We start from the raw sequence: 26,275 nt of genomic DNA, 5'->3' as shown, positions 1-26,275 counted from the left end.
AAACTACAGTTGTGTAGCCACATTGCTTGGGCATGTAATGAAACCCAGCTTTTAAATTACTATGTCAGAATATTAAAGTAGATTGCTGCAGACAAACAGATGGTACCAGAAAGAAATTCACTTCTGAGAGATGCTTATCCATGCTGTACTAGACTAGCAGGTGACACGAGACTTTGGGTCACTGATTAGCCTGTAGATGTCTCTGATTCTATGTAGCCATCAACCAATCAAATTAATTCATAATGTAACTCCCTTGACTTCTGGGATGAATCTGACCCGTGGTCTGCAACTGGAGCCGGTAAAGAGTTATGAACAGCATTCCACAGAATGAGGATGGAAAATTCCATGGCAGAACTTCAAAGATCCCCTCCAGGCCTCCTTGATGAACACTCAGATGAGTAACCCATATGCACATTCTACATGGTGGTCTTTTGTTTTCCATATTTTTGGTATTTAATAACTTTTGCCGCTGGCTCCCCCAGTCATTTTGTGATTTGCAGCTGCAGAAATGTGGTTCCTGAGTCTGATCTGCAGTAGATAGTGTGGATGGAGCTCTGGGCTTTACTGCCTCTTGAGAGGCTCTCCAACTACTAGAGCAGCAAACTGAGGAGCACTTCCATTCAGGTAGCTGTCTTCAGTTACCGTTTCTTTGTGTCTGCCTCTCAGTGTTATAATACGCACTATATGGAAAATGCCACAGCATAAGTAACCTTGCAATTCAGAGAAATATGCAAATAGGATTAATCATATTTTAGTAAGTTTAAAGTGTGATGTCAAACTCCCCTCACAAATTCACAAATAGAAAAGTATCTGGATTTGTTTTCACTTCAGTGGGAGTTTGGCTGGCAGGGCCAGATCATTCCCCTACCTGGAAATGGCTTGTCCAGAGGAAGGAAAATAATATGACATATTCCTCACAGTGCTGCCTCTCAATTCTTCTCTGATGGGCAGTCAGAGGTAGAGATGACCCCCATACAGAAGAAGGGATCTTGTCCATAAAACTAGAAGATCTTGAGGATCTTCTGGAGTAATGGGCTCTTGATGCAGAGACTCTGGCTTCCCTGTGGTTCTGTCCCATCTCCCCAACAACAAGGCTCCAATTGTGTTTTCATGGGGGAGGAAGAAATGCCCATCTTCCCAAAGGCAAACCTACCCACTCCCTGCTCTTCACTGTGCAGATTCCCAGACCTGCATTGGGGGTGACAGAACACTACAGCAGCTCATGGGATCCTTACAGAGTCAAACTTAAATCATCTAAAGGTTATTATATTTTCTTTCCTATTGCACCACTTCCTCTATTTTCTAAAGATAAATACGTGTGCAATGAAAGTCTGCAACTCTACTGGGAATTCACGCAGCTTGTTTATTCCGTGAAAATACATCATGTTTTCTAAGTTTGGTCCACTTATTAAAAGCAGCAGCTTTCTTATAAAAACATCTTTCAAGAAAACTAGAAGGGATTTTGGGAAACAGAGCTCCTGGACATAGAGGATTTGCTCAAAAATTTGAGGATGAACCTTATTCCACTGTCAGCCCTTTTAGCATTTTTCTATAACTTTGCAGTAGGTAAACCTGTCCAGGTGTGTTCAATACTGCCATGGCAGTTTAAACTTTGCATCTCTGCTAATTGGCCTGTCTGAAAATAAGTTATGATATTTCAGCATAACACAGAGTTTGTTGTGATTCTGCCTGATAACAGTTTTTTTTTGATGGCACGTGTGCATACTAAAAGATTTCCTTTCCTTTTGCAGATAGCCACAAGACATAATGACACAGGTGAGTTTGATTTTAACTACTGTATTCTACAGATTACGCGGGATTCTTAGGGGGCAAGGTTGTCCTTTATACTCCATACACTCAAGAACTTCAGGCCTGATTTTCTACTTTATTACAATACAAGTTTTATTCTAGCATAACTCCTATCACTTCACAAGAACTACCTCTGATTTACAGTGCTGTAGCTGGGAGGAGAACAGGACCCATAGGCTGAAATTTTCAGATCTGAATATCTTATGAATCAATGTTTAGGCCCCTAAATATAAGTAATTGTGGAGAATTTCTAAGGTGATTAATCTCACTTGCAGATCCCATTGACTTCAATGGGAGCTGCAGTTGCTCAGGACCTCTGTAGGTTAGGCTACTAGTATAATTTCAGTTCAGTTTTAAGAACTCAGTCTTGAAAATGTTGACCCTAATTTTGTTTATCACTTTACAAATAATCCTCCGTGTCCATACCTAGCTGTGGGCCCTGGAAAACAAGTCCAGTTGTCTCAAGTCTAGTTGTTTCCCAACTATACATCCAAAATGATGAGGACTAAGGAAGCTAATACCACCCGAGAGAGAGATCTTGGAGTCATTGTGGATAGTTCTCTGAAAACATCCACTCACTATGCAGAAGCAGTAAAAATAAAGCAAGAGATAGAGAATGAGACAGATAATATCTTATTGCCTCTTTATAAATCCATGGTACACCCACATCTTAAATACTGCGTATAGATGTGGTCGCTTCATCTCAAAAAAGATATATCGGCATTGGAAAAAGTTCAGAAAAGGGCAACAAAACTGATTAGGGGTTTGGAATGGCTGCTATATGAAGAGAGATTAAAAAGATTGGGACTTTTCATCTTAGAAAAGAGGAGACTAAGGGGGGATATGGTAGAGGTCTATACAATTATAACTGGTATGGAGAAAGTGAATACAAATGTTACTTGAGAACTAGGGGTCACCAAATAAAATGAATAGGTAGCAGGTTTAAAAGAAATAAAAGGAATTATGTCTTGATGCATCACCTAGTCAACCTGTGGAACTCCTTGCTAGAGGATGTTGTGAAGAACAGAACTTTAACTGTGTTCAAAAAAGGAATTAGATAAATTCATAGAGGTTAGATCCATCAATGCTTATTAGCCAGGATGGTTAGGAGTTGTGTTCCTAACCTCTGTTTGTCAGAGGCTGTAAATGGGTGATAGAAGAGGGATCACTTGATGAAGACCTGTTTTGTTCATTCCCTCTGGGGCACCTGGCATTGGCCACTGTCTGAAGACAGGATACTGGACTAGATGGACCTTTTGTTTATCCAGTATGACCATTCTTATGTTCTTTGAAACTCATATCAATGTGATGATTTATGTTGATATGATAAAGAAATAATTCATTACTGAATCATTACTATAAATAATGCTATTTTGCCAATGAATATGACCAGTATAAGAAGAAAGCAGAATCTTTTCATCCTTTTTATAGAAATGATCTCCATCCTGGCTGTCTGACGCTGGGACAGACTCTGTCCTAATGAAAGCAAGCTCAGCTCCCTTCAACATAAGTGGGAGATGTGTTTGCTTATGCCAGAGCTGAATTTTGGTTTTTGTGCCTACCTTCCCCTCCACATGCTCCCTTTTATCTTTCATTTCTTTCCTGTGTGACATTGTCACTTCTTTGTTGGCAGACACAAAACTACCTATACATTTGGTGCAATAATATATAGTTACTGCCCATGAGAAACACTTGCTAGGAATAGCAGTGGAGATTTGGAAGACAGAGTTGGGGAGCATATTATGATGTCATGTGATACTTCACAAGTTAATCTAGAGACTAATTAGGGGTGCACACTGAATAATCTCCTTGAACACAGTAGTTGGCAAATCTTTCTGGACGTTAACTATGACTTTTCTTTCACTCTGCATGTCCCAATGAAGGAAATGTCCCACATTTCCAAAGCTCTTTTCATCCTGAAGGATTCCAAAGCTCCTTTAGTAAATATACAAGCGGTCATTCATATGACAGACTGTCATTGATTAAAAGAGCCCAAAGGCCTACCGGTTAACATATTTTCTTCACTGGGAGTCAGGAAGGCCTGACCCATCTCAGAACATTATGGTTTATTTTCCACACAAATACATTTACTAATCCTTTTGCAGATTATTAGAAATAGCCTCTCACTCAGGGGATATTTTCTAAGACACAAAGGGCAGATAGGTGTCTAACACACACTAAATATCATTGGGAGTAGGCTGCCAAATTCCCATTTGTGCCTTCGAAAAAAATCACCCTGTCCCCCACGTCCAGTACATTATTTTCTCTTTCTCTCTCTCTCTCTTTTTTATCTGCCCAGAGACTGATACAATTCTGCATGAGGGTGATATTGTCTTGCGAAGAAAACGCAGCGTCATAAACTGTGACAGCCGCTGCTTCTGGCCTAAGTCCCAAGATGGGCTAGTCAATGTCCCGGTTAATGTTTCCACAGAATTTTGTAAGTCACTTATAAATGTACCTGTGAAATTAGTATAAAGCTTCATAATTTGGTGTTAAGATTATGTCACAATATCTCTGTATCATGTATCAAAAGTGATTTTAACCCAAGGCAGCCTTTATGAATGTTATTTTTCTCATTGCTCTTCCTAGGACAGTTTGGCTAAAACGCTATATAATTTCGTAAAGCGGATATTTAAAGGTGTGGTTAACAGTACTGACAGTATTTAATTACATAAATACCAGTGGCTTCATGTATATGAATCTATATTTACTGACATTTAACACCTATCAAACTAATAAAGCATCTAATCTGTTACTTCAGTGAATATATTTGTATTTATATATTATTATTTTAGTAATAAGTATTTTGAACACACATACTAGTTTCCATAGAAGTGTCTCAAAAAAGAGCCATGCCAATAGTAAGGCCCGCTTGTCCTCTCCTGTGGGAAATGGTGCAGAAAAGGAAAAGACAACAGCAATCTCCCTTAGGTTTTCCCTGGAGAGATTTCTTCCTAATTATTTTGTTTGGATCAGGGAGTCAGTAAGTGGAACAGGCTGCAGAACTGGTGCCGTACCAAGCCCTGACTTACACCATCCTGCCCCCTTGCAGATTGAATACTTTGTAGACACACTGCCTGGGTTGCAAGCACCAGTGACTTCCTTGGGGACTCCCTCTTAAAGAGTTACTCTCACTTTCAGGGGAAGAGGCATGGAAATTTAACACAGACTGGGTTAACTTTTCTTGGGAATCATTGTGATACCATCGGGAGAAGGGGCAGGATAGACAATATGCATCCCCTTCTCCCTAAACCATCCCGCACATTCCTCATCCCTTTCCTACTCACATATCCCTGGACCTGCAGAACCCCATCTTCAGCCAAGGGGCAATGGGTAGAGCCCTGCATGGATACAAAATTTGTATCCGCAGCTGCATCCATATCCACAAAAACGAGCGGTGGATATCCAGATCTAGATCCATGGATGCAGATGCCATGGATATAAAGCGGATATCCCCGGATTTGCAGGGCTCTAGCAATGGGGCAGACTATGCAGCAGCAAGACTGTGCTCAGAAATTACTTTAATTTTACAACAATCTTGTGGCTAGATAGGGGTTATTTAATGTAATGTTCCAGATAGAGAAACTGATGCACAGCATTATGGGACCAGTTTTGAGAAATGGGCTATAATTGAGGGGGCAACCGAAGCCATAAGTGTCCAATAAAGTTAACCACTGAAAGGCATATTTAGGCACTGAGTAATAATGCTCTGATTTTCAGCAGTGCTCAACACCTCCTGTTTCATGTGACTTCAGTGGAAGCTGCAGGTGTTCAAGATTGGTAATAAACAAGCTGCTTTTATTTAGATGCTTAAATATAGAGTCATCTGTCTAACTTTCACCTCCAAAGAGTGACTATTTTGGCCTTAGCCTTTGTTTTAGTTTCTCCATCTATCTAATGGAGATGAGATAATAATGCAGACCTACCTACCTTTCACTGCCTGTGTAGTGCAAGGCAAAATATGTAAGTGATAAGTATAATTATTACTGCTACCTTTGAAAGTCAAATCAATTTTAAAGATCCCTTAACCTTCTGCATATTCAATTTGACTTCTGTAATAGAAAAATAACAACTTGGTTCAGAGATTTAGTGGGATAGACTCATTTGTCCCATGCAGCAAATAACCAAAATACCATCATTATGTACTTCCCCTTTTCTTCCTAGCCATGGAAGAGAGGACTTGGATTATTGAAGCCATGCAAGAGTTTACCACCCTGACTTGTGTCCAGTTTATAAATCGGACAACAGAAACCAACTACATAAGCATAGTACCTGGGGAGAGGTCAGTTTCATTAGTCCTTATTGTGACTGGGAACATAGCTAATTGCCTAACATATTCTTCAATTTTCTTTCTTTCCTACTTGTTCTGGATTAAAATAATCTCAGCTGGTATTAAACTCCAGGAAACTGAGATTAAGAGAGTGACTTGCCATACAATTTTTAATTTTTCTCTTTGGCTATGTCTACACTGCAGGCTTCTTGTACAATAACTGTTTTGCGCAAGAGTTCTTGCGCAAAAGCTCTTGTGCAGGAGTGAGTCCACACTGCCATGTGCTTTTGCACAAGAGATGTGCTTTGCGCAAGAGTGCCCATGGCTGTGTGGGCACTCTCTTGTGCAAGAAAGCTCTGATGGCCATTTTAGCCATAGGGCTTTCTTGCACAAGAAACTCTTGTTGTCTGTCTACACTGCCTTCTTGTGGAAGAGCTCTTGTGCAAGACGGCTTATTCCTTGTGGGGAGAGGAATAACTCTTGTGCAAGAAGCCTTGTTTTCCAACACTTTCCTATAAATTTACTTGCACAAGAATGCGCGTGCAGTGTAGACAGCTGTTCTTGTGCAAAAAGCCTGCAGTATAGACATTGCCTTTTTGTTTGCACTATTGATTACATTGCTTTTCAGCTCTGGGACTTTAGCTTATCACATATGACATCTTCAGTTATTGGTTGCATGTTCCTTTCAGCTGCTGGTCTCACTTTGGAAAGATTGGAGGTATGCAGCAGGTGGTCCTGATGAAAACTGGCTGCATGAGTAAAGGAGCAATTCAGCATGAAATGAACCATGCACTGGGCTTTTTACATGAACAGGCCCGGAGTGACCGGGATGACTATGTTAAAATCATGTGGGAATACATTCTGGCAGGTAGGTCTGAGGGTGTGTGGTGGTTGTGGTAATAATCATAATGCTTATCTAATTCTTTACATTTTCAAAAATATTTTCTAAACATTACATGACAATAGATGGGACTAGAGAACAGAATCCCTAATACTGACAAATAACTCCTGCAAATCAGGGCCAGCCTGAGCCATTCGTGCGCCCTGGGAGCATGGAGCTGCCCCTGGGCGTGTACTGCATGCGCGATGCCGGGCGCCTGGGGCACCCAGCGCATGCGCGGCCCCGCCCTTGGGTGCCTGGCGCATGCGCAGCCTCTCCCCCACCAGTCCGGCAGCCCCGCACAGCACTTCCTACAATAGGGCGCCCTGGGCAGTAGCCCAGTCAGCCCATAGCTTGGGCCGGCTCTGCTGCAAATGTATTATTGATTCTTCCTTCTTAGACACACAGTGAAATATGCAGGCTTTTCCCTCTGAGTGGGACATAATCACATTTCCTTCACCAGACCCTAAAACAGTTTGCGCCCCAAAATTTTCAGCCATTCCCACATTATCCTGAGTAAATTTCAATTGCATTGTCTCATGCTTAGATGTCAGAGACCCTCACTAACAAGATACTATAATTATTTGCCATTTATATAATGGCAGAGGATTTTGTGGTCATTTAATTTCCACCCATTTTCCACTGGTGCAACCCCCTAACTTAAATGCAATTACTTCACATTTACACTAATATAAATGAAATCTGAAACAGGACTCATCATGAAAGGACAACCAACCTGCACACTGTGAAAAGGACAAAGCTAACACAAAGAAAGGATTTAGCCCTGGAGTTTCCCAGAGAGAGAAAGAAATTAAAGCAGCTGGCTTCACAGGTCTTTGTAGTTAGTTTTCTTAACTCTTCTTTGGGTCATGAAAATGACACAGAAATTAATTAGCATGCAGTGTCATAAGCAGTCCCAGGATATTAGAGAGACAAGGGGAGGGAGATAATATATTTTATTGGAAAAAAGTCTGTTGGCAGGAGAGACAAACTTTCAAGCCACATACCCTTCCCCGACCTGAAGACAAGCTCTGAAGAAGGCCTCATCCTTTTCCCATGGATTTCAGAAACAGAATTCCCATTGACTTCAAACATACAGTATCATGCTCTGAGATTTTTTTTGCAACTTCCCAGCTTTCCCACCTCCTATTTTTAACTAGGGTTTTAGTATTGCTTTTTTTAACCTTACAGTTCACCTTGGAAGATTTCCCATTTCTTTGTTTTGACAACATATTGCCTGCTGTTTTGTGGCTGTCTACTCAGATACTTGAAACTTGCTTCCTCCCCCCTCCCAGTCTCTTCTGAATACAAGATACTGTTCTGCGTTTTAGGCCAGAATTTATATTTTAGCTCACTCTTTTTGCTCATTGTGTTTAGATTCTGGGGCCCCACCACAGCAAAGCTACCACCACAGCTACCATGTGCTTAACATTAATCACCTGCTTAAATGCACTGCTGAACACAGATGGACTTTAATGTGTTTGGATAAGCATATGCATAAATGTTTTACTGAGTGGGCCCCTAGGTACTCTTTTGCCTCCCTCCAGAAGACTCTCCAAATTATATATTATTGTTTACATGTTTGCCTCGTCAGTCAGCTAAAAAAACCTTGTTTTATCATGTATCCACTTTTTCATTTTTAGTTTTTCTCTATAAATGTTGTGTGTGACTCAAGGCAGTTTACCATTAGAGGAAGAATGATCTTGTGCTTGACAACAAACGTACTTTGGGTTTTATTTCTGGGTCTGCCACTGACAGCCTGAGAGACCTTGAGAAAGTCACTTAGGCCAAAATATTAAGTTGGGGGTGTCTGACGTCAGGCATTAAAACCCACATTTGGGTACCTGAAAAAGTGTCCTTATTTTAAAAGGGCCTGAACATCTTCATCTCTTTGAAGTCAATATAATATGAGTGTGATAAATGTTACAATTTAAGAGAAAATTTTGACTATAGCTATTCTGTGCCACAATTATTCCACCTGTAAAATGGAATTGTACTCATTAATTAATGTGTGTAAAGGTATTTTAAGATCCATGGATGGAGGGTGCTGGAGAAAGTCAAAGGATTTATTGCTCACATGGTTTTGACCTTCTATATAAACTGCTGATGCTCAGGTACTTTTCATATCTGCTGTTTAATAAAAGGGAACAGCATACCGAGAAAAAAATCATAGTAAACTACAGCAGCCTTTCACTCCCCTCCTTCCGGCTCCTGGGACAGATGGAAATTGTTATGAAACTATACATTGGCCAGGTGGGATCATTGCTCAAGAGAATATCCAATGATAATATGTATATTACACGTAGTCTAACAGTTTTTTGTGAACTGCAGTATCACTTTAATATTTTTTCTGGTCCTGATCCTGTGTTGGTGGCTGAAATGTTGCTCTCTCACCTTACAGGTGAACAAGGGAACTTTGGGAAAATGAATTCCAAGAACCTGGGCCTTCCCTATGACTATTCCTCAGTGATGCACTATGGCGCGTAAGTTGGAGTCTGTGTCTGCCTTTCACAGATGCAAACAAACTCAAATCTCCCACTTGAACTTGGGAGATAGAATTGCTTTTTCCAAGGAATCGCTTTTGCTATTCATTTCAGGTATGTCTGTAGGTATAAATTCTAGCTTGAGGAGACATACCATGGTAGCGCTGATCAAGCTAGCACAGGAAAAGAGAAATATAGCCTTTGTGGCTAGAGCTTCGAGAGGGGCTAGCTGCCCTGAGTGCACTCCTCTCTGGGACTCCAAGAATGGCTAGTCTTCCTGTTGCTGTGGATACATTAATTTTAGCACACGCACTTGATCACATGTGGTACAGCTCCTCACGCTGAAATTTATATCTCTAGCTTAAAAATGTGAAAGCACTCATGGCTAAGAGAATCTATACTTATTGTCTGATTTAGTCCTGGCAAAGATAGAGAGGGATAGGGCTGGAAGAGAAAGACAGTGGAGGAACAAAATTTCTCACTGAATTCATACCTATGACAATTTCATGTAATGAACCAAATGAACTTTATGGAATTAATTTGAATCTTACTGGACTAAGTTTTACATATTTTGAATTCATTGCATTAAAAATGTAATTATTTATGTACTATTGTGGGATTATGTGGCACTTCAAAGGACTTTTTTTGGCAAAATGCATGTGAAGTGGATTTCCTAGAAAATAACTGAGAATGCTAATTATAGAATACTAATTTTCCCCTCCAAAGCCAACTTTTGAAGCTATGCCCTGGAAAGGTTTACATATACTAGGTCAAACTGGATTCTCCAGGCTCCAATAGACCAAAAAGAGACTTTGGGTTAAATAGCCTGGATTTATGCTGACTCAGTCTTGTTCAAGAATCAAGTCATCACTTCTGGTCCACAGAGGGCCCCAAGTCTGAAAGTAGGGTTGGAAGGACTGGGCCTGCTGAGGCCACCTATGACTGTGTGTGCTTGTTCTGAGCTCAAACTGTGATGAACTGGTAACCACAAGGAGCCCTTTAGGTGGAGGATGAAGGACTACTCCTGCCAGAATCCATGTTGTTAGAGTGAGTTCTGGCAAACTTATTGGCTGTGTCTAGACTGGCCAGTTTTTCCGGAAAATCAGCTGCTTTTCTGGAAAAACTTGCCAGCTGTCTACACTGGCCGCTTGAATTTCCGCAAAAGCACTGACTTCCTACTGTAAGAAATCAGTGCTTCTTGCGGAAATACTATGCTGCTCCTGTTCAGGCAAAAGTCCTTTTGCGCAAAAGTTTTGCGCAAAAGGGCCAGTGTAGACAGCTGAGATTAGTTTTCCACAAAAAAGCCCCGATCGCGAAAATGGTGATTGGGGCTTTTTTGCGAAAAAGTGCATCTAGATTGGCACAGACGCTTTTCCGCAAAAAGTGCTTTTGCGGCAAAGCGTCCGTGCCAATCTAGACCCTCTTTTCCGAAAATGCTTTTAACAGACAACTTTTCCGTTAAAAGCATTTCCGAAAAATCATGCCAGTCTAGACGTAGCCATTGGGATGCCTATTGATTCTTCTATTGTTTTTAATGATTTTTCTGTCATGCTTTTTACCAGAAGAATAAAGCAGGCATGCATAGGATGTGCCGTCTGATACCTTACAACTGTAATCTCTTATCTGTCTCTGAAGATAAAGTGAGCAGGTGTCATTAGGCAACTTGTCTATGCTGAGAAATACACAGGACAGGGCCTTGTGCAATCTGGGAATTCTAAAAAGTCAGGAGAGAGAGAAGTGAAGGCAACAGCTCAAGAGCAGTCAGTGCCCTTGGTGGACTGAGGGGGAATCTAGGTGCTGTTGCCCTGAACTGTCATCTCTTACAGTAAAGACCTTATAAAGCCATAACCCGAGGTCAGTCACTACCCAGTCTGTCCTCTAAGCCAGTCTCTGCAGCATTCTTAGGGCTGGGCTTTTAATGAGATCACATTCGCTTCTACAACAGTATGTAGAAAGACAAGGAGGATTCCTCTTCCATCCTGAGGATGTTGTGTACTACATCTATTATCTTGGCTTATGGCTTTAATTTTACAGTTTAGCCCTTAACACATAAACCTGTGGCAGGCACCTTGCCCCACATTTCCACTCACAGGCTGCAAATTTCTGAGCATTTTCCCAAAGCAAACCAGTAATTATGATAAAGAAATCTTGTCTAGCTGAAGGCAAGAGACAGCAAGTAGCAGTTTAAAATATTCAAAGAATCAGGAGCCGAGACAGTAACCTTGCTCTTCAGAGCATTCTGGTTGGGGGCATAGAGTTCACTCTGTGTTGAAAGGTTTGAAGGAATCATCCCTCAGACAACATATTCTCCCCTTTCAGTGTGGCTGGACACAAAGCTGCTGCCTCAGTGTTCCTCCTGAGAGACTGGTGAATGCTCTTGACAATCTGAGGCAGATATTAGTTACAATTTTTTTTCACACTCATACAAATGTAGCACTTCAAGGGGGTTTGACTAAGATACGTGATTTCCCCTGCTTCTACAGATATGACTTCTCTAACGTCTCTGGGAAAGCCACTATTGTACCGATTCCTGATCCCTCTGTACACATTGGCCAGAGAGAAGGGCTGAGTAATCTTGACGTGGCTAAAATCAACAAGCTCTATAGCTGCAGTAAGTGCCCCAAATGCTGTGTACTGTAATCTTAATTAAGAAACTGCACGACAGCTGCTAATTTCCGTCTATTTTACTACAGGTTGAACCTCCCTACTCCAGAACCCTTGGGACCTGACTGGTCTCGAACCAGGGAACTTGCTGGACCAGGGGAGGTCAAAGTAGAAGGGGCTGCACTTTCCTTCTGCCCCTTAGAGAGCTCCACTTTTCCCCCGGTGGCTCCACTGATGACCAGGGCACCGCTCTCCAACCGGGGCTCTGCTCTCCCTGCAGTGGCTGAGGGCTCTGCCGCTGTCTGGACCTCCACTCTTCTGGGCTTTGCTGCCATCTGGGGGTCTGCACTCCTGCTGGTGGCCAGGGGCTCTGCTTTCTCCCCAGCAGTCCTGCTGCCACCCAGGGAGCTCCTCAGTCTAATGAGTAGCTCTGCTGCCACCTGGGGGGGCTCCACGCTCTGCCTGGTGGCTCCTCTGCCATCCTCTCCCTGGTGACAGGGAGCACCACTCTTTCACCCTCCCAACCCAGTGACTGGGGGCTTCACACTCGTCCCAGTGGTTCTGCTGCCCCTACTGGCTTATCCCCATGGGTGCTCCCACAGTCACTCTAATGATGCTGGAGCAGGGTGTTGCCAGACCAGGGAAGTCTGGATTATGGAGTTTCAACCTGTCGCGCCATTATTTTGCTTACCATTATGTAGTGCTTTTAGAAGATGAGCATTGACACATTTGTGAACATGACAATTAATTTATTTTATTAATATAATAGCCAATAATGAATGTAGATGGCTGTGACTGGATTTTCCTTTGAGCAGGATTTCTCCACATCTTCACAGCTGTTTTCTTTTGTCCTTCAGATTGCTGTAGCAAGGTACTGCATAAACCTAAGGACAACTTCTCATCTATCAATTACCCATCCGCCTATCCAGACAACAGCAACTGTCTATGGCTCATTCGCATCCCACAGGATAAGGTGATTTTTGTTAGGAAAAAGGAAGTTTGCATAGGTGTTAATACACGCCATTATTTATCAGATTGCTATTGTGTACATTAATTTTAAGATTATTGTATAGCAGATATTTAACCGTATGGATGGTGATTAAGCATTGTTACAAACTGCAAGGGGAGCATTGGATTCAATATCTGTTGAAGTTTTTATATCACGATTGGATGCCTTGCTGCAAGATATGCTTTAGCCCGACACAAGTTATTGGGCTTTCTGCCTGAGTAACCGGATACAATTTAATGGCCTTTGATATACTGGCTGTCAGACTAGATGGTCTAATGGTCCCTTCTGGCCTTAAAATCTGAGAGACAGTATATATGACTTTCCAATGTACTTGTTAATAATTTAACTCTTTTGGCATGTGATTCTGCTCTCATATGGCAGTTTTAGACTGGGGTAACTCCATCGATATCAGTGGTGTTAGTTTGATTTACACCTGTGTAAATGAGCTCTGAATCAGGTTCTAGGTGCAAAGACTTATTGCTGTCCAGGATTTTCCTCTGGCCACTGTGGGGAGCTGTGGCAGAGAGAGGGGAATATCTCTAGTTGCTGGGCAGCAAGGTGGAATCTCGATGGGATGCTCATGCAAGTCCAGTTCTTTGCTCTGTTTTTCCTGCTGTTCTGGTCATGCCAGGAAGCCTTGTGTGCATGTAACATACTGCAGAGTAGCTGGGGATGTGAGAATGGGGAATGAAGCAGCACTAGCAAGGGGAAGAGCTGAGGAGAACAGACTGGCAACTAGTGAAAGGTAGACAAGGAGCAGTAGGGTCTTTATGGTGGTGTCATTACTGAAGGTAGGTGGGGTAAGAGACACCACCGAAGAGAGGGGGAGGGTAAAGAAAGTGAAAGGAGGGGAAATAGAGGCAAGTCTCCTGCTGACAAGGAGAGGAGGAGAGCTCTACAGAGGAAGAGCAGTATAAGGAGTATCTGGATTTCAGCCAAGATCCTCTTTGAAAAACAGATTTCCACTGAAATCCACACACAGACAGGAGATGTAGGTCAGAGTCAAATAAGGATGAAAAAGGAGGAATCCATATTTGAAGTGGGTTTTTTTCCTTTCTCTTCAGGTTTTCCTGCAGTTTGATGCCCTTGATCTTCAGTATTCCCCAGATTGTACCTCTGACTACATCAAAATTTATGATGGAAGCAGCAGGAATTCCAGTGTCTTGCAGGACAAGTTGTGTGGGATGGGGCCATTACCCTCATTGGTGGCTTCTAGAAATGTGATGCTTGTAGAGTTTGTGAGCGATGAGGCTACAGCAGCAACAGGTTTCCAGGCCTCCTATACCCAGGGTGCGAACAGCATTCCTTTGACAGAACTTGGTGAAGTGTCTAGTTTTTACTTAAATATTCATGTGCAGAACTGAACATTTTGCAAAATGTGTTCTCCCTGCCTCCTCCCTCTGGAATTTTTGGTGGTAAAACCTTTTCCTCCCCACATTGAACAGTTCTTATGCATGACTAGCCAATTAGCCCATCATAAGACGGGATTCTCTCCCTCTCCCCACCCCCATGGGCGCAGAGGGGAAGGGGGGGTGGGGCACTGATGTACACGGCCGGGGGTGTGGGAGTGTACATCAGCATTACAGATGCACGGACACTGGGCTACTATATATATGATGGGAGGGACAAAGCCAGCAGCTTGTGGAGTTGAGAATAAAGAAAAAAAATGAAAACCTGAGAACCTACTTGGCCCTCTCACCAGCAACTTTCAGATCCCCCGCATTCTTGTGGAGGCTGAGGAAACCTTGGGCTGGTTGTGGTCTTTACAACTACTTGTTTAAATGAAACTGAGTAGTAGGAGCTGCTAGCCACAGAGTGAAAAGTGGCTGCAGAGCGCTCCACTAGCATCCGGGCATCTGTGCAATTTTAGATCTCAAAATAGAAAGTAGAGGAGCCATGGAAGGTATTTTTAACAATTAGCAGGGGCAGGCAGGGAGAAAAGAGGATGGTTGTAACTACAGGTTTCAAGCCTAGCATTTTCTAGGCTGCTACAAGTCAATTTATCTTTTGGCTTTACCCCCCTGAGAGGTCTGGGCTAGGAATGTAGTCAATTAACCAATAAGCAAAAGCTTATAGCTTAATGCTATAGACTACACACAATTCCCCCTGCCAGTAAGTTTTTTTAGCAGACTGACCAGTAGCCCGGCTCAGTCCTGGCTTGCGCCGGGTCCCGGACCTATCCCCCACTGCAGCTCTGCTTTTAAGGTGTATTAGGAGCCAGGCGGGCAGGCAGCCCAGCTCAGTTCCAGCTCCCACTGGGTCCAGGAGCTCAGCCTCCACCCTGGATAGAGGCTGCTGCCACTCCACGCTGTGGTCTCTGTATCAGAAGCAGCAGCGCAGGGTGCCAGGCAGCCTGTCCATAAGGGGAGCTGGTTTTTAAACAGGCTCCCATCATGGACCAGCTCCCGCATGGCACCCCATGCTGCTGCATCAGTGCAGAGTGGCAGAGGCCTCTTCAGGAGTGGGGCCAGAGTGCATGGGTTGCAGGCCACACCCCTGGAAACTATCAAATAGTTGAGTAACTGATAAGAATTCATGAGGTTAATCAACTATTCAATTAACCAATGTTTAATATCCTTAGTTTGGGCTACCTCACTAAGCAGAATATGGCCCTCTTACTATTTGGAGGGGGGAGACCCCAAGGAAACATCCAGCTGCAGCAGAAAGTAGTTTTGATGCTTCCACAGGTAGTCATCAGACCCCAACTCAGTGCTGAACCAATGGACCCAGTGTGATGCTTGAATTCTTTCCAATCAAGAGAACGGGGAGAATTCTTTCCAATCAAGCATAAAACCAAGATCCTGGCTACGGGGAGATTAATAAAGGTCCCATGACTTTCTACCTAAAACAGGATACAAACATCGTGGCAAGTTTCAAAGGAAGTCATTACAAGCTGCCTACTTCCACATTCCTGTTTCCCATTGGCTCTGATAATTTCTCACTTCCTCTTGAAACTTCTCTAAGGCTGTGTCTATACTACAAAGAAGAGTCAGAAAGAGAAACACAAACTGCAAACCGCAATTTGTGTATCTTTTCCCACTTTTCTTCCGGAAGAGGCTTGTCCAACATTTGGCCCGTCTACATGGGGCCAAATGTTGGAAAAAAAACCCTCTTTTGGAACATCCCTTCTTCCTCATAGGATGAGGTTTACAGGGATGCTGAAAAAACTCACCTGCTTTTCCGAACTTTTTTTTGTAAAAGCAGATGCATTCCTTGGAGATGGCAGAGCTTTTCCGGGATACCTCTCTGTAGTCTAGATGCACCCTAAGATTGCTGTGTGGGGTTAGGACCCTCTCAGCGTCACTCAAGAGCTCACTGCATTTTGTGGGGTGGGATAGTGGGGACTAAACGACTTGGTGGCTATCATGTCTGTCATTAGAAAGTGCTGTGGAATGAAAGGCACCAAGTAGAAGAAAGATAATTTCAACTCCAAACTAACTTTGGTTTTTATGGAGAAAATATGGAGAACATCTCAATGTTGGACTTTTAACAAAAGGAAAAAGCTTATTTTACTGCTGTAGCCAATAGTTTGTTCCCTCTAATTTTTATCACTCTTGCTGTGATACTAGGTGCAATTTTCAAAAGCAAATTTTACCCAGGATTGACACCTTAGCTACTTTCTTTCAATTGGACCCATGCAGGGTTGAAATGTGCCTTATTTGCACTTGTGCTCTCTGCTTTTTGAGCAAATAAAACAAATTGTACAAGAGTGGGAATGGGCTTGGGAACGTGCCAATGGGTGTGGGAAAAACCCTCCCTTTTCTACATTAAAGTTTCTTAAGTTCAGATCTTAATCAGCATTAAGTTTCAGTTTTCCCCTCTTCTCCGAAGGAGACCATGCTCTAAGTCTTAGAATGCTCTAAACCACAGATGCTGGCCACAGAAACAAACTTTTTGAGAAGGAAACTTAAGAGATAAATTTTCTCTTAGCTGGGAGAAGAATACAAAGGGACATCCCTATGGGTCTCTCTCCCTGGTCACACGATGTTAATAATAAAAGCTCATCATTTCTGTTCTTCTCAGTGAAATGTGGAAGCACTTTGACTGGTGCAAGTGGGGTGATCACTTCCCCAAACTATCCCAATAGATACCCCAAAAACCAGGACTGCTTATGGATCATCCATGCTCCCTCAGATTGCAAGGTAAGGTGTTGCAGGGTTATTCTGCGGGCCCCAGCAATGCCTTCTGACTGCTTCTCTTTGCAGTACAAAATATCAACTGTTCTAGCACATTCTGAGAAGCAACACCAGCTACTCACAGGATGAAATTCACCCCAGTGCACCATGTATCCAACCTACACCCTCACAATAAGAGCTTCAGTAGGTGCCATAGCCTACTATGGTAGTTAAATAAACCATTTTAGCCTTTAATGTGAACAGATGGTGAGGTTGTCTCAAGTGGTAGGTTTAGCTCAAAATAATCTCCAGGACTACACTGCAAGCTACAGATGTGATTCCCCCTGCTCCCATATGCACATTTGCAATAACTGTCATTGAGTTAGTGTGAGTATGAAGGCTATGTCCACACTGCACTGGTTTTGCACAAGAAATATGCAAGTGAGGCTAAGCATAGAATATCGCTGAGCCTAATTTGCATCATTAATGAGTGGTCGCTGTGTGGAAGAATGGCTCGTGCGCAAGAGGGGGGTTTTGCGCAAGAAGGAGCCGTGTAGACAGCTTCTTTTTGCACAAAAGCCTCTTGCTCACAAAGCAGCTGCTCATTAATTATGCAAACGAAGCTCAGCAATATTCCACGCATAGCCTCATTTACATATTTTTGCACAAAACCAGCACAGTGTAGACATAGCCAAACAGTGTAGCCGCAGTAGCACAGATAATGGCAACGGAGGCTTGACTTAGCCATGCAGAGTTCATATCCCATTGGTTTTAGGGGGCTATATATTAGGAACAATTAAGCTTTGCTTCCACTGCTGATACTCATGTTGCACCACTATTTAAACTCACACTCCTTGAGAGCTAGTGCAAGATGTGTTTGGCGGGAGAGGAAAGCACACCCTTATCTTGAACTGTGGACACAGCCTAGGTGATGAAATGCCTACAAAAGTCAGTGGGAGTCACAAAGCAAAATGCTACACTGGGATTTCGAATATTTGCTCCTAGGGATATTCAAAATGGTATCTGATGCCTTACTACTAAAGTGAGTGACATTAAACCTACCTCAGGACAGGAAATTATCCAGATGATTCAGTAGTGTCCCCCAACCTCCAAGCCCAATGCTTTTTGAGTTCTAATAAATAATTAGAGCTGTCAAGCAATTAAAAAAATTTAATTGTGATTAATCATGTGCACCTCCCCATTGAAACACCATGGCGGCATTTCAAGGGGGCAGCACCGCACGGAGCCCGGAATCAGCTGGAGTCCCCAGCTGACTCCGGGCTCCATGCAGCGCTGCCCCTTGGAAGCGCTGTGGCTGTGTTTCCAAGGGGCAGGCCTTAGGAGTCTAGGATCAGCTGGGAACTCCAGCTGATCCCTGGCTCCACCATTGCAAAGCCCCTTTGAAGCACTGGAGCAGCACTTCAAAGGGGCAGCACAACAGTAACGCCCGTGATTAACACATTAAAAAAATGCATTAATCCTTCCCTGCGTTAATCATAGGCATTAATGCAGGTCAATTGACAGCCATAATAATAATTTACATTATACTAACACATAAGGGCCAGCCTAGGTCAGGGCCTCCTACCGCTGAGGCACTGTACAAATAGTAGCAGATGGTCTAGGCCTGGAAAAATTGCCAAACTAGACAAGACCGAGGGGAAAGGAGATAACATGCAACCATAGTGTTTTTGTTGTATTTTCTATAGATCTTTCTAACAATGGTCTCCTTTGAGCTGGAAGAAATTGATGAATGTAAGTATGACTATTTGATTATTCATGATGGGAGCCGACCTACATCCCCAGCTGTTGGCCCATACTGCGGGACAATGCAGATTGCAGACTTTACCTCCTCTGAGAGCTCTGTGCTGGTAGAATTTCACAGCGACTTTGCTTGGGTGTTTCCTGGATTCATGCTGAACTACACTTTTGGTAAGTCCAATTGCAAAAAATTGAGGGAGGATTGGTGAATTTTTATGTGGCTAAAAGCACGAGACTAGTTTGTTTTGGGTTATTTTACTGTTACACAAGCATGCATTGTAAACTGCAGACAAACAGAGGACCATGCCCCTGAGGTTAGGTCCAGGTCTGTAGAAGATATTTAGGCACACAATACTTTAGAAGATCTTTGTCCAATGGTTTAAAGGGTCCTCAGATATGAAACATAACCACTGGGGTTAAACAAAGGCAGAATTGCCAAAGTAGGTCATTTCTCATTTTGTAATAAAAAAGTCGTCACGTTTCCAGAGTTTAGTGTGAATTTAACCTGTTAACATTTCACTTACAGCCTGGCTAGGCTCCCTGCCTGCAGGATCTTGGTTAAGTGGTTAAATTTAACTGGTTAACTTAGATTTTACATCCTTAATAGATATTGAACTCTTAGATTTGATCTTAAGTTTCTCAGTGGGCATTTCTGTGCACTCAGTTTGTGAAAAATAGGGTCATTCAAGTTCTGTTGAAAAGCTGTCCCTGGAGATGAAACATAAGACAAACATTGAGGGGAAGAAGGATGTGAAGTTAAAGGCTCTCATTACAATTATGACTGATTTTAGGTTGTAAAAGTCCTACTAGCTTTGTCTGTTTGCATATGTATAACACACTGAGACGTTTCGAGTTTTACCCTAGCAGTTTGTAAAAATATAGATGCACATGGTACACTCAAGCCTTTTTGAAGCATAACAGATTTCCTGTCCCAGTTTTGAACATCCTTGTTCTGTGAGGCTGCACATTCAGAATTCTTTTCGCACAGGCCAAGAGAAGCCTCAGAGTGATTTAATGTTCCCCATCTCTAATGGCTTAAGTTCTAGTCCATAACCCGTTGAAGTCAAAGAGAGCTCAGTGCCTGATCCAAAGCCTGCTATGGCTCAGATTCTCAAACATAGGTAGCTACCTAACTCCCACTGATTTCAGTAGGCAAGCACCTTATTATCCTTGTGGAGAGAAACCTAAGTACATTATCTCCACTATGCTTTCAGCATCTGCTGGCATAGGATAAAGGAAATGAACCATCCTTTGAACTTGGCCCTCTACAGGGTAGCATACAGCACTAGCACGCTATACTTCAACTCATTATATACATGCTCCTTGAATTGACACTTGCTACAGTTACAAACGTTCTGTTATTGCAGTTACACCATCATGAAGAAAACTCAAGGAAAGTCTTGTTTCCCCAGTACTAAGCAAAAAGAAGAGTGCGCCCAGAAGGATTCCAATTCGTCTTGCTCTTTACCATTTGCCTGCAATAGTTTTTCAGTTACAGATTCATTTTCAACACCAAAATAAATGCTCTTTGTTAATAGATGTAGGAATCTGACCTGGGAACTGATATTTCCTTGATCGGGGGGTTAGAGAAATGGGACTTGGCAATACAATGTGGATCATACACACACACACCTCTTGTAAGAGCCAGTTTCCTAGAGCTGTAAATTGTTCCCATATTGCACATGGTGGTCTCCTTAGCTTTGCACGTAGGCTGGAGAATGGAACAAAACTGCATTGATCCATGCAGGGGTCTCTTTGGCCTTGTCATCACCACTGAAAGGGCGCATTTTAACACCACAGGTTAACTAATGTGTCTGAGCTATTCTAAATAGAAGTGTAGTAACGACAAGGCATTTTAGTGTTACTGAAAGGTAAACTAGATGACCTCAATCCCTGACAGGGGTATAGTGTTGACTTTGCCTGGTTTAACTCAGTAAAACTGAAGAGCCTGTGTTATGCTGACGCATTGAACCAAACTTGGGACCTCTGCAGCTTAGCGCATGAGCTTTTACTGCCAGTAGACTCTCAGCTAAGGCCATAGAGCACACTCCTCCTCGCTCTGTAACTAGTCCAAGTGCCGCTTCACAAGACAGTGAACTGCATCAAGTGTGTAGATTACACTTGTGTTTTGTCTCTGGATAGCCCACAAATGTTAGTTCTCCCATAGCACACAACCTCTCAGTGATAAAAAAAATTCAATCAGAGAAGACAGTTTTGAGATGCAGGAATGACCTAAATGCTATCTGGGGGCATTCCAGAAATGGAAGGCAAAAAATCAGCTAAAAGTATGAAATCCATGGGCATAAATCAAAGCCAATCTGTCATTTTCCTTGCTGCCATGGCCTAAGTCAGCTCTGCAGTATCCTCTGTTCACAGCATCCTCACCCTTCACTCCTTGTTCATGCTCACTTGCTTCCCAGTAGGTTGTGCCCACAAAAGCTCATGATACCATCTACATTTTGTTAGTCTAAAGTGCTGCGGGACTATTTGCTGTTTTATTTTTTTAAGTATTAACATTAAGATATATAGCTGCAATGCTTTATCTTCAACCTACTATCCTTTGGCTCTTAACCTTCTACCTGGCAGAGTCCCTGTAGCCCCTTTCCAAGCTTCATTGTATATTGGAACATCTGTGCACATAGCCTACATACACGAGATGGTAAGCTTTCTAGGGCAGGGTCTGTCTCTGTAGATGCCTAGCACAATGAGGCCCCAGTCCTGATTGTATTGCAGTAGTGCCCAAAGACCCCAATACATCAGCATTAGTGACAGAAGCAGTTTTTCTTGAAATAATAATAATAATAATAAAGAAGCCCTAATTCTTATTGGTAGGTATCAAACACTTTACAAGAAGAATCAGTATGATTCCCCCTTGTCACAAGAAGGGAAACTGAGGCACAGAGCAAGGTTGGGACTTGCTCAAGATTACCAAACTAGTAGAGCTAGGAATGGCCCAGGGACGCACTCAGCCCTGAGTTACAGGCTGTAGATGCAGCCTGGGGGCCGGATCTGGCCCGCCTAACATTTAGATTCAGCCCACGGACTACATTTGGCCACTTCCTATTTATATCCTGCTGCCCATGCCACCGAATTTCCAGGCAGTGGCTTAGACAGCAGGATACTGTTTAAACAACTTATGGTCACAATGCTATCTGGGCAGCTCCCAGGCAATGCAAGGGCTTCTATTTAAAGGGCTTTCAGCATCTGGCCCCCCCACTGCCATGTTGCCTGACAGCCACCCACAGTTGCTATGGCTATTTAAAAGGCTTGTGGCTCTAGCTCTGGCCAGGGTAGCAGCACAACCAGGAGCCTTTTAAATAGCTGCAGCAACCCTGGGCAGCTGCCAGGCAACCACAAGCCCTCAGCTGTGTTTTTAATTCAAAGCCTATGGATACCACTTCAGCTGATCCTAGACCCTTACCACATGACTTCTCTCCTGGAGAGGAGCCAGCCTATTGTTTGGAGCAATTCTGTTTCAATGGGAAAGCACTTCAGTCAATAACTAAATCCTCTCTGGTATCATAGCCCTTTGCCACCCGCATTTAGCACCTCCAGTCACTGGCCACATCAGTCGTAGGCTCACCCCCACCATCAGGGTGACCCACCAACAAGCAATTCAAAAACCTTATGTGAACTCTCTCATCCTGACTCAGGGCCCAGGGGTTCTTACACACCTTGTTTCAGGGCTCCATAGTCTCTTGGTGTTTCTTGGCTCCACCACCTCTCATGGTGCTTGCCAGTCTTCCCCTTTTGACTCCTGCAACAACACCAAGTGAAATTATAAATTAAAACCACTTAAAACCACCTGAGGCAGGAATTTTCATCCCTCATAAGTTTCCCCTGGGCTCTATTCCTCAGTTAACTGTTTGCCAGAGTTTTCTCCCTACAGGCCCAGGCTCTGCCTCTTTTATTAGAGCTCACCTCTAGAGTCTATCACACTGGCAGCAACTATATGTCTTTCCTGGTCTCTTACCAGAGTTCTCTACCCAGTAAGAACATTCCTCTTCCCTCCTTCACATAGTCTACTGCAACACTCCCCTCATTCCATTCTAGTTCTTTCCACTATAGTGACCATGCACCTGGGACCCATCTTAAATTAGGCCTGGTCCACCCTCCAGGTGCAAGCAGGGGCCCTAATTGAACGCTCCAATTCCAGTTAACTCTTTCAGAGCCTGTGTGGAACAGTGTTCCCTCTAATCTGGGACAGCACAGCCCCACAACTGCTTAATCAGCCCCGCCCAGTCAGGCAGCTCCCTGTGCGGAGTCCTGAGCCCCTGACTGGGTGTGGCTGGTTGAGCAGTTGCAGGGCTGTGCTGCCCCTCAGCTTAGAAGGAACCCTGCTGTGCAGTACACACCTTATCGCAAGCTCCCAGTATGAAGCAGAATTCATAAGCTGTACAGACAGAGTCCCCTAAGTGTTATTGCCAGTCCTTATAATTTGGGTCTGAATGTTTACACAGGTTGGAGCAAATTCAGACTGAGCTGAGTGCTTGGACAGTTGATAAATAAGTTTTAGGCCTTCTCTCTTGATAAACTACTGAGTTCTTATTAAACATTACAGTCAGGGTCAGCCAGGCCTTCAGTATGTACAGTCAGAGCCTGACCTGGCATTCAGAATAGTTTTATTATTTACATTTGTGCAAAGTGGGTGTAGACTGCTCCTAAATCAGAATCACTTTTCATGGGTATAAATGACTCTGCCAAGCAGCTAAGGACTTCACAAGGTGAAAAGCAGCAGAAAGTCAGGATCTCAGTTTTTCAAGATGATGGGGCCCTGTGGCTATCTAGACATTTTTTCCACCATATGTGATTCACACATGTCATGATATATTAAATGCTCATCCTGGTGAGGTGATTATGGGGGCAGTTTAACATGAAAACAGCAAAGGCTTTGGGAGTTTGGATGTGCATGTATAGGGTGTTTTGGTTTTTCTTCATCTAAAGATGAATTGTAAGTTTGCTTGCAGCATCACAAATGATATCTTGTCTTGACTTTTCTGGTTAAAGGGCATTCTTCTTCTATTGTTTTGCCCAAAGTCTAAAGTTTCGCCCGTGTCTGTGTTTGTCTGCTGATTGCTGTGGAGCACAATATTGTGAATACCTTGTATTTTTATCTTAGAATTTTCTTTAGCTGTAACAGTATTGGGACTTATCACACATCCGTGACAGATATTGCAACCCTAAGCAATATCTTTGGAGACCCTATCGTATTAAGTTTGTGTATCCCTGTAGGCCAGAGGTTGGACACAGCTTTTCCACAACTCCAGAAACCAAAAAACAGTGAGGAGTGATTAAGGTGAATTCCTTAGGTTGCAATAAAAAGGCTGCATTTAAGCTAAGAGTCTTCTTTCTGACCCAAGAAGTAGTCAGTACCTTCTGTTCAAGGCTGTGTGGTAGCCTTTAGCTTTTGGTGATGCCCTGCTCGCTGCCTAGGTTCACCAGCTTTCTTGACCAAAGAGATTGGAAGCCATTGGTGTGAGTAGTGTCTGGTTTGTCTGGTTGGGAAAGATAGCAAACCTAGCAATGCCTCAGGGAAAGACAGCAACAGGCAGGTGCTGGCCATTAGACAGCCTAGCTTGCTGGGGGGTATCACAGCATGTGGCAGCAAGCCATGCAGCCCAAACCCATGGGCCAAAGGGAACGGGACAAGGCTCTCTGCCCAGACACATGTTGGCAGGTAACTTAACACCTGACTAAAAACCATTGCAATGGACCAGGGAATGGAGGATACAGATGCAGCTACTTGGAAACTATGGCGACATCATAGTGCTATTCTGATTCCATTCAACAGAGGGCTGGGGTAGCAAATTCTGCAGCCATTCTATACATAAGAATTTCTTTTTTATGCTTTGTCTCTGGGTATGATAATGGGTTTGAAGAGCTTAATACGCTCTATAATGAGCATAAAAAAGATAATAGGAATAGCGGTTTCTATTAAATGTCAAAGGCAGAGAAATCCAAATAAGGCATATAATGAACACCCCTGGATTTACAAACATCATTACTATTGAAAAAAACCACACACCCCAAAACAGATAATTTGTGTATAAAAAAGCACGGAGGTGAAAAGAGGTCCATCAAAATACTATAGAACCCCAACTACAATTTAATGAAGTGGGTCCCCCCTCAAAAAAGTACAAGAAAGATGGACTTTTTTAAAAGAAGATTTTATTAAAATATCATTAGTTAAATAAAAAGAGACAATAACTTAACTGTGCAGACAATAACTTTATATGCTCGTGTCGAGGACTGATCTTATGTGACACAAAAGGGGATACAGAGGACATAAAATTCCCATATACTCTAGAATCAGGGAGCACACTTGCTAGAGAACCTGGAGAGTTTGATTCATAAAGAATAAAAATTTCCTTTTGATTATAGCAGGAAAGGAAGCAAAATAGCAAAGGCATAATTTATATATTCACAGAATAAATTCTTCCTTTCAGAGTCTATGCCGATCTTCTCATGTGGCACGTGGTGTCTTTACTGTTAAAAAAAAGAAGAGAATATTGAATTTGCAGTACTATCTTGCTTTGTGAACACTGGTTTGTGTGAACTATATGATTACTGGGGTGCCAGACAATGCTGTTTTCTGGTCAGGACATTTGTGCATCTCTCTCTAGTAGTTGAGAAGTAATCCCCGAAACACACACAAATCCAGCATACTTTCCTCTCCATACATGTCCACAACCATCATTAGCATGAATGGATGTAACATACAGACATCAGAGTCCAACCCTTAGGGAATCCCAAGTGGTCCCGAGAAAACATTTTTGTGGGGTAGCAGAATAAGGGAATGAAATCAACAGATCTTTAACTGGTAGGAAGAATTATCTTGGTCAGAAATATTGCCTGTTATGTAACCTCTTTCCCAAGTAATCTGCCTTTCTCTGTGTCTCTCTGGTCCCTCTGAATTGTGGGCTTGTGAGCTGGATCCATTACAAAGGAGCCATATTTTTATACATAATGATGATTTATCTTGTGTAATAAAATAATATACAAGACAAACTGCATTGTTGTGCTGTTATTTAACACAGATTTTATTCTCTTAGCTGGGGTAAATAAAGTAACACCATTTTCATCAGGAGGGCTGCAGTCTTAGAGGAATAGCTTCAAAAGCACTTTCCATTGTCCTCTGCTCCCACTCAAGTCAATAAAACGAGTTTTACCCGCTGACTCCATGGGAGCAGAGGCAGGCCAGCAGAGTGCTTCTGAAAATCCTGCCCTTGGCAATATATTAGGCAAACTCGATCCAAATTTTACTTAAAGTTCATCTCTGATCTGTTATGGTAAAATTCAGCTGATCATACACCAGTGGACACAAGTTTTATTCAACTTATAAAAAGA

General features: G+C 42.8%; 3 protein-coding genes across 7 annotated transcripts in view; 1 reads left to right on the top strand and 2 right to left on the bottom strand.

Moving 5' to 3' along the window:
* The window catches only part of LOC102449934 (transmembrane protein 263-like), a 408,340-nt gene extending 385,381 nt beyond the window's left edge, over positions 1–22,959 (bottom strand). For 2 of the 4 annotated variants that reach the window (XM_075927551.1, XM_075927549.1), the window contains exons 1-2: positions 22,902–22,917; positions 22,603–22,685 (exon numbers count right to left, since the gene is read on the bottom strand). The gene's annotated coding sequence lies outside the window, so the exon portion shown is untranslated. Of the gene's footprint in view, positions 1–22,602; positions 22,686–22,849 lie in introns of those variants that run through there. The other 2 variants (XR_012903537.1, XM_075927555.1) reach the window with 2 other exon arrangements.
* On the top strand, positions 1,446–26,239 carry LOC102454145 (astacin-like metalloendopeptidase). 2 transcript variants are annotated; one of them, XM_075927546.1, is made up of 12 exons: positions 1,446–1,580; positions 1,752–1,776; positions 4,109–4,246; positions 5,974–6,091; positions 6,769–6,947; positions 9,361–9,442; positions 11,926–12,053; positions 12,904–13,019; positions 14,120–14,345; positions 17,079–17,197; positions 18,877–19,099; positions 20,296–26,239. In XM_075927546.1, exons 1-12 carry the CDS (start codon positions 1,512–1,514, stop codon positions 20,307–20,309), a joined length of 1,437 nt encoding a protein of 478 aa, XP_075783661.1. In that variant the 5' UTR covers positions 1,446–1,511; the 3' UTR covers positions 20,310–26,239. The 2 variants fall into 2 exon arrangements, with proteins under 2 accessions (XP_075783661.1, XP_075783662.1); XM_075927547.1 differs by lacking the exon at positions 4,109–4,246.
* Positions 25,080–26,275, bottom strand: part of LOC102449691 (astacin-like metalloendopeptidase-like) — a 13,795-nt gene continuing 12,599 nt past the window's right edge. Inside the window, 1 exon segment of the mRNA NM_001286894.1 lies at positions 25,080–25,414. Within this exon segment, the coding sequence (NP_001273823.1) occupies positions 25,392–25,414 (23 nt within the window). The 3' untranslated portion in view covers positions 25,080–25,391.

Source organism: Pelodiscus sinensis, chromosome 4 (assembly GCF_049634645.1).
Source record: "Pelodiscus sinensis isolate JC-2024 chromosome 4, ASM4963464v1, whole genome shotgun sequence".
Taxonomy (NCBI): Eukaryota; Metazoa; Chordata; order Testudines; family Trionychidae; genus Pelodiscus; species Pelodiscus sinensis.
Note: the sequence above shows the minus strand (reverse complement) of the source record. Positions and strands in the feature narration are given on the sequence as shown.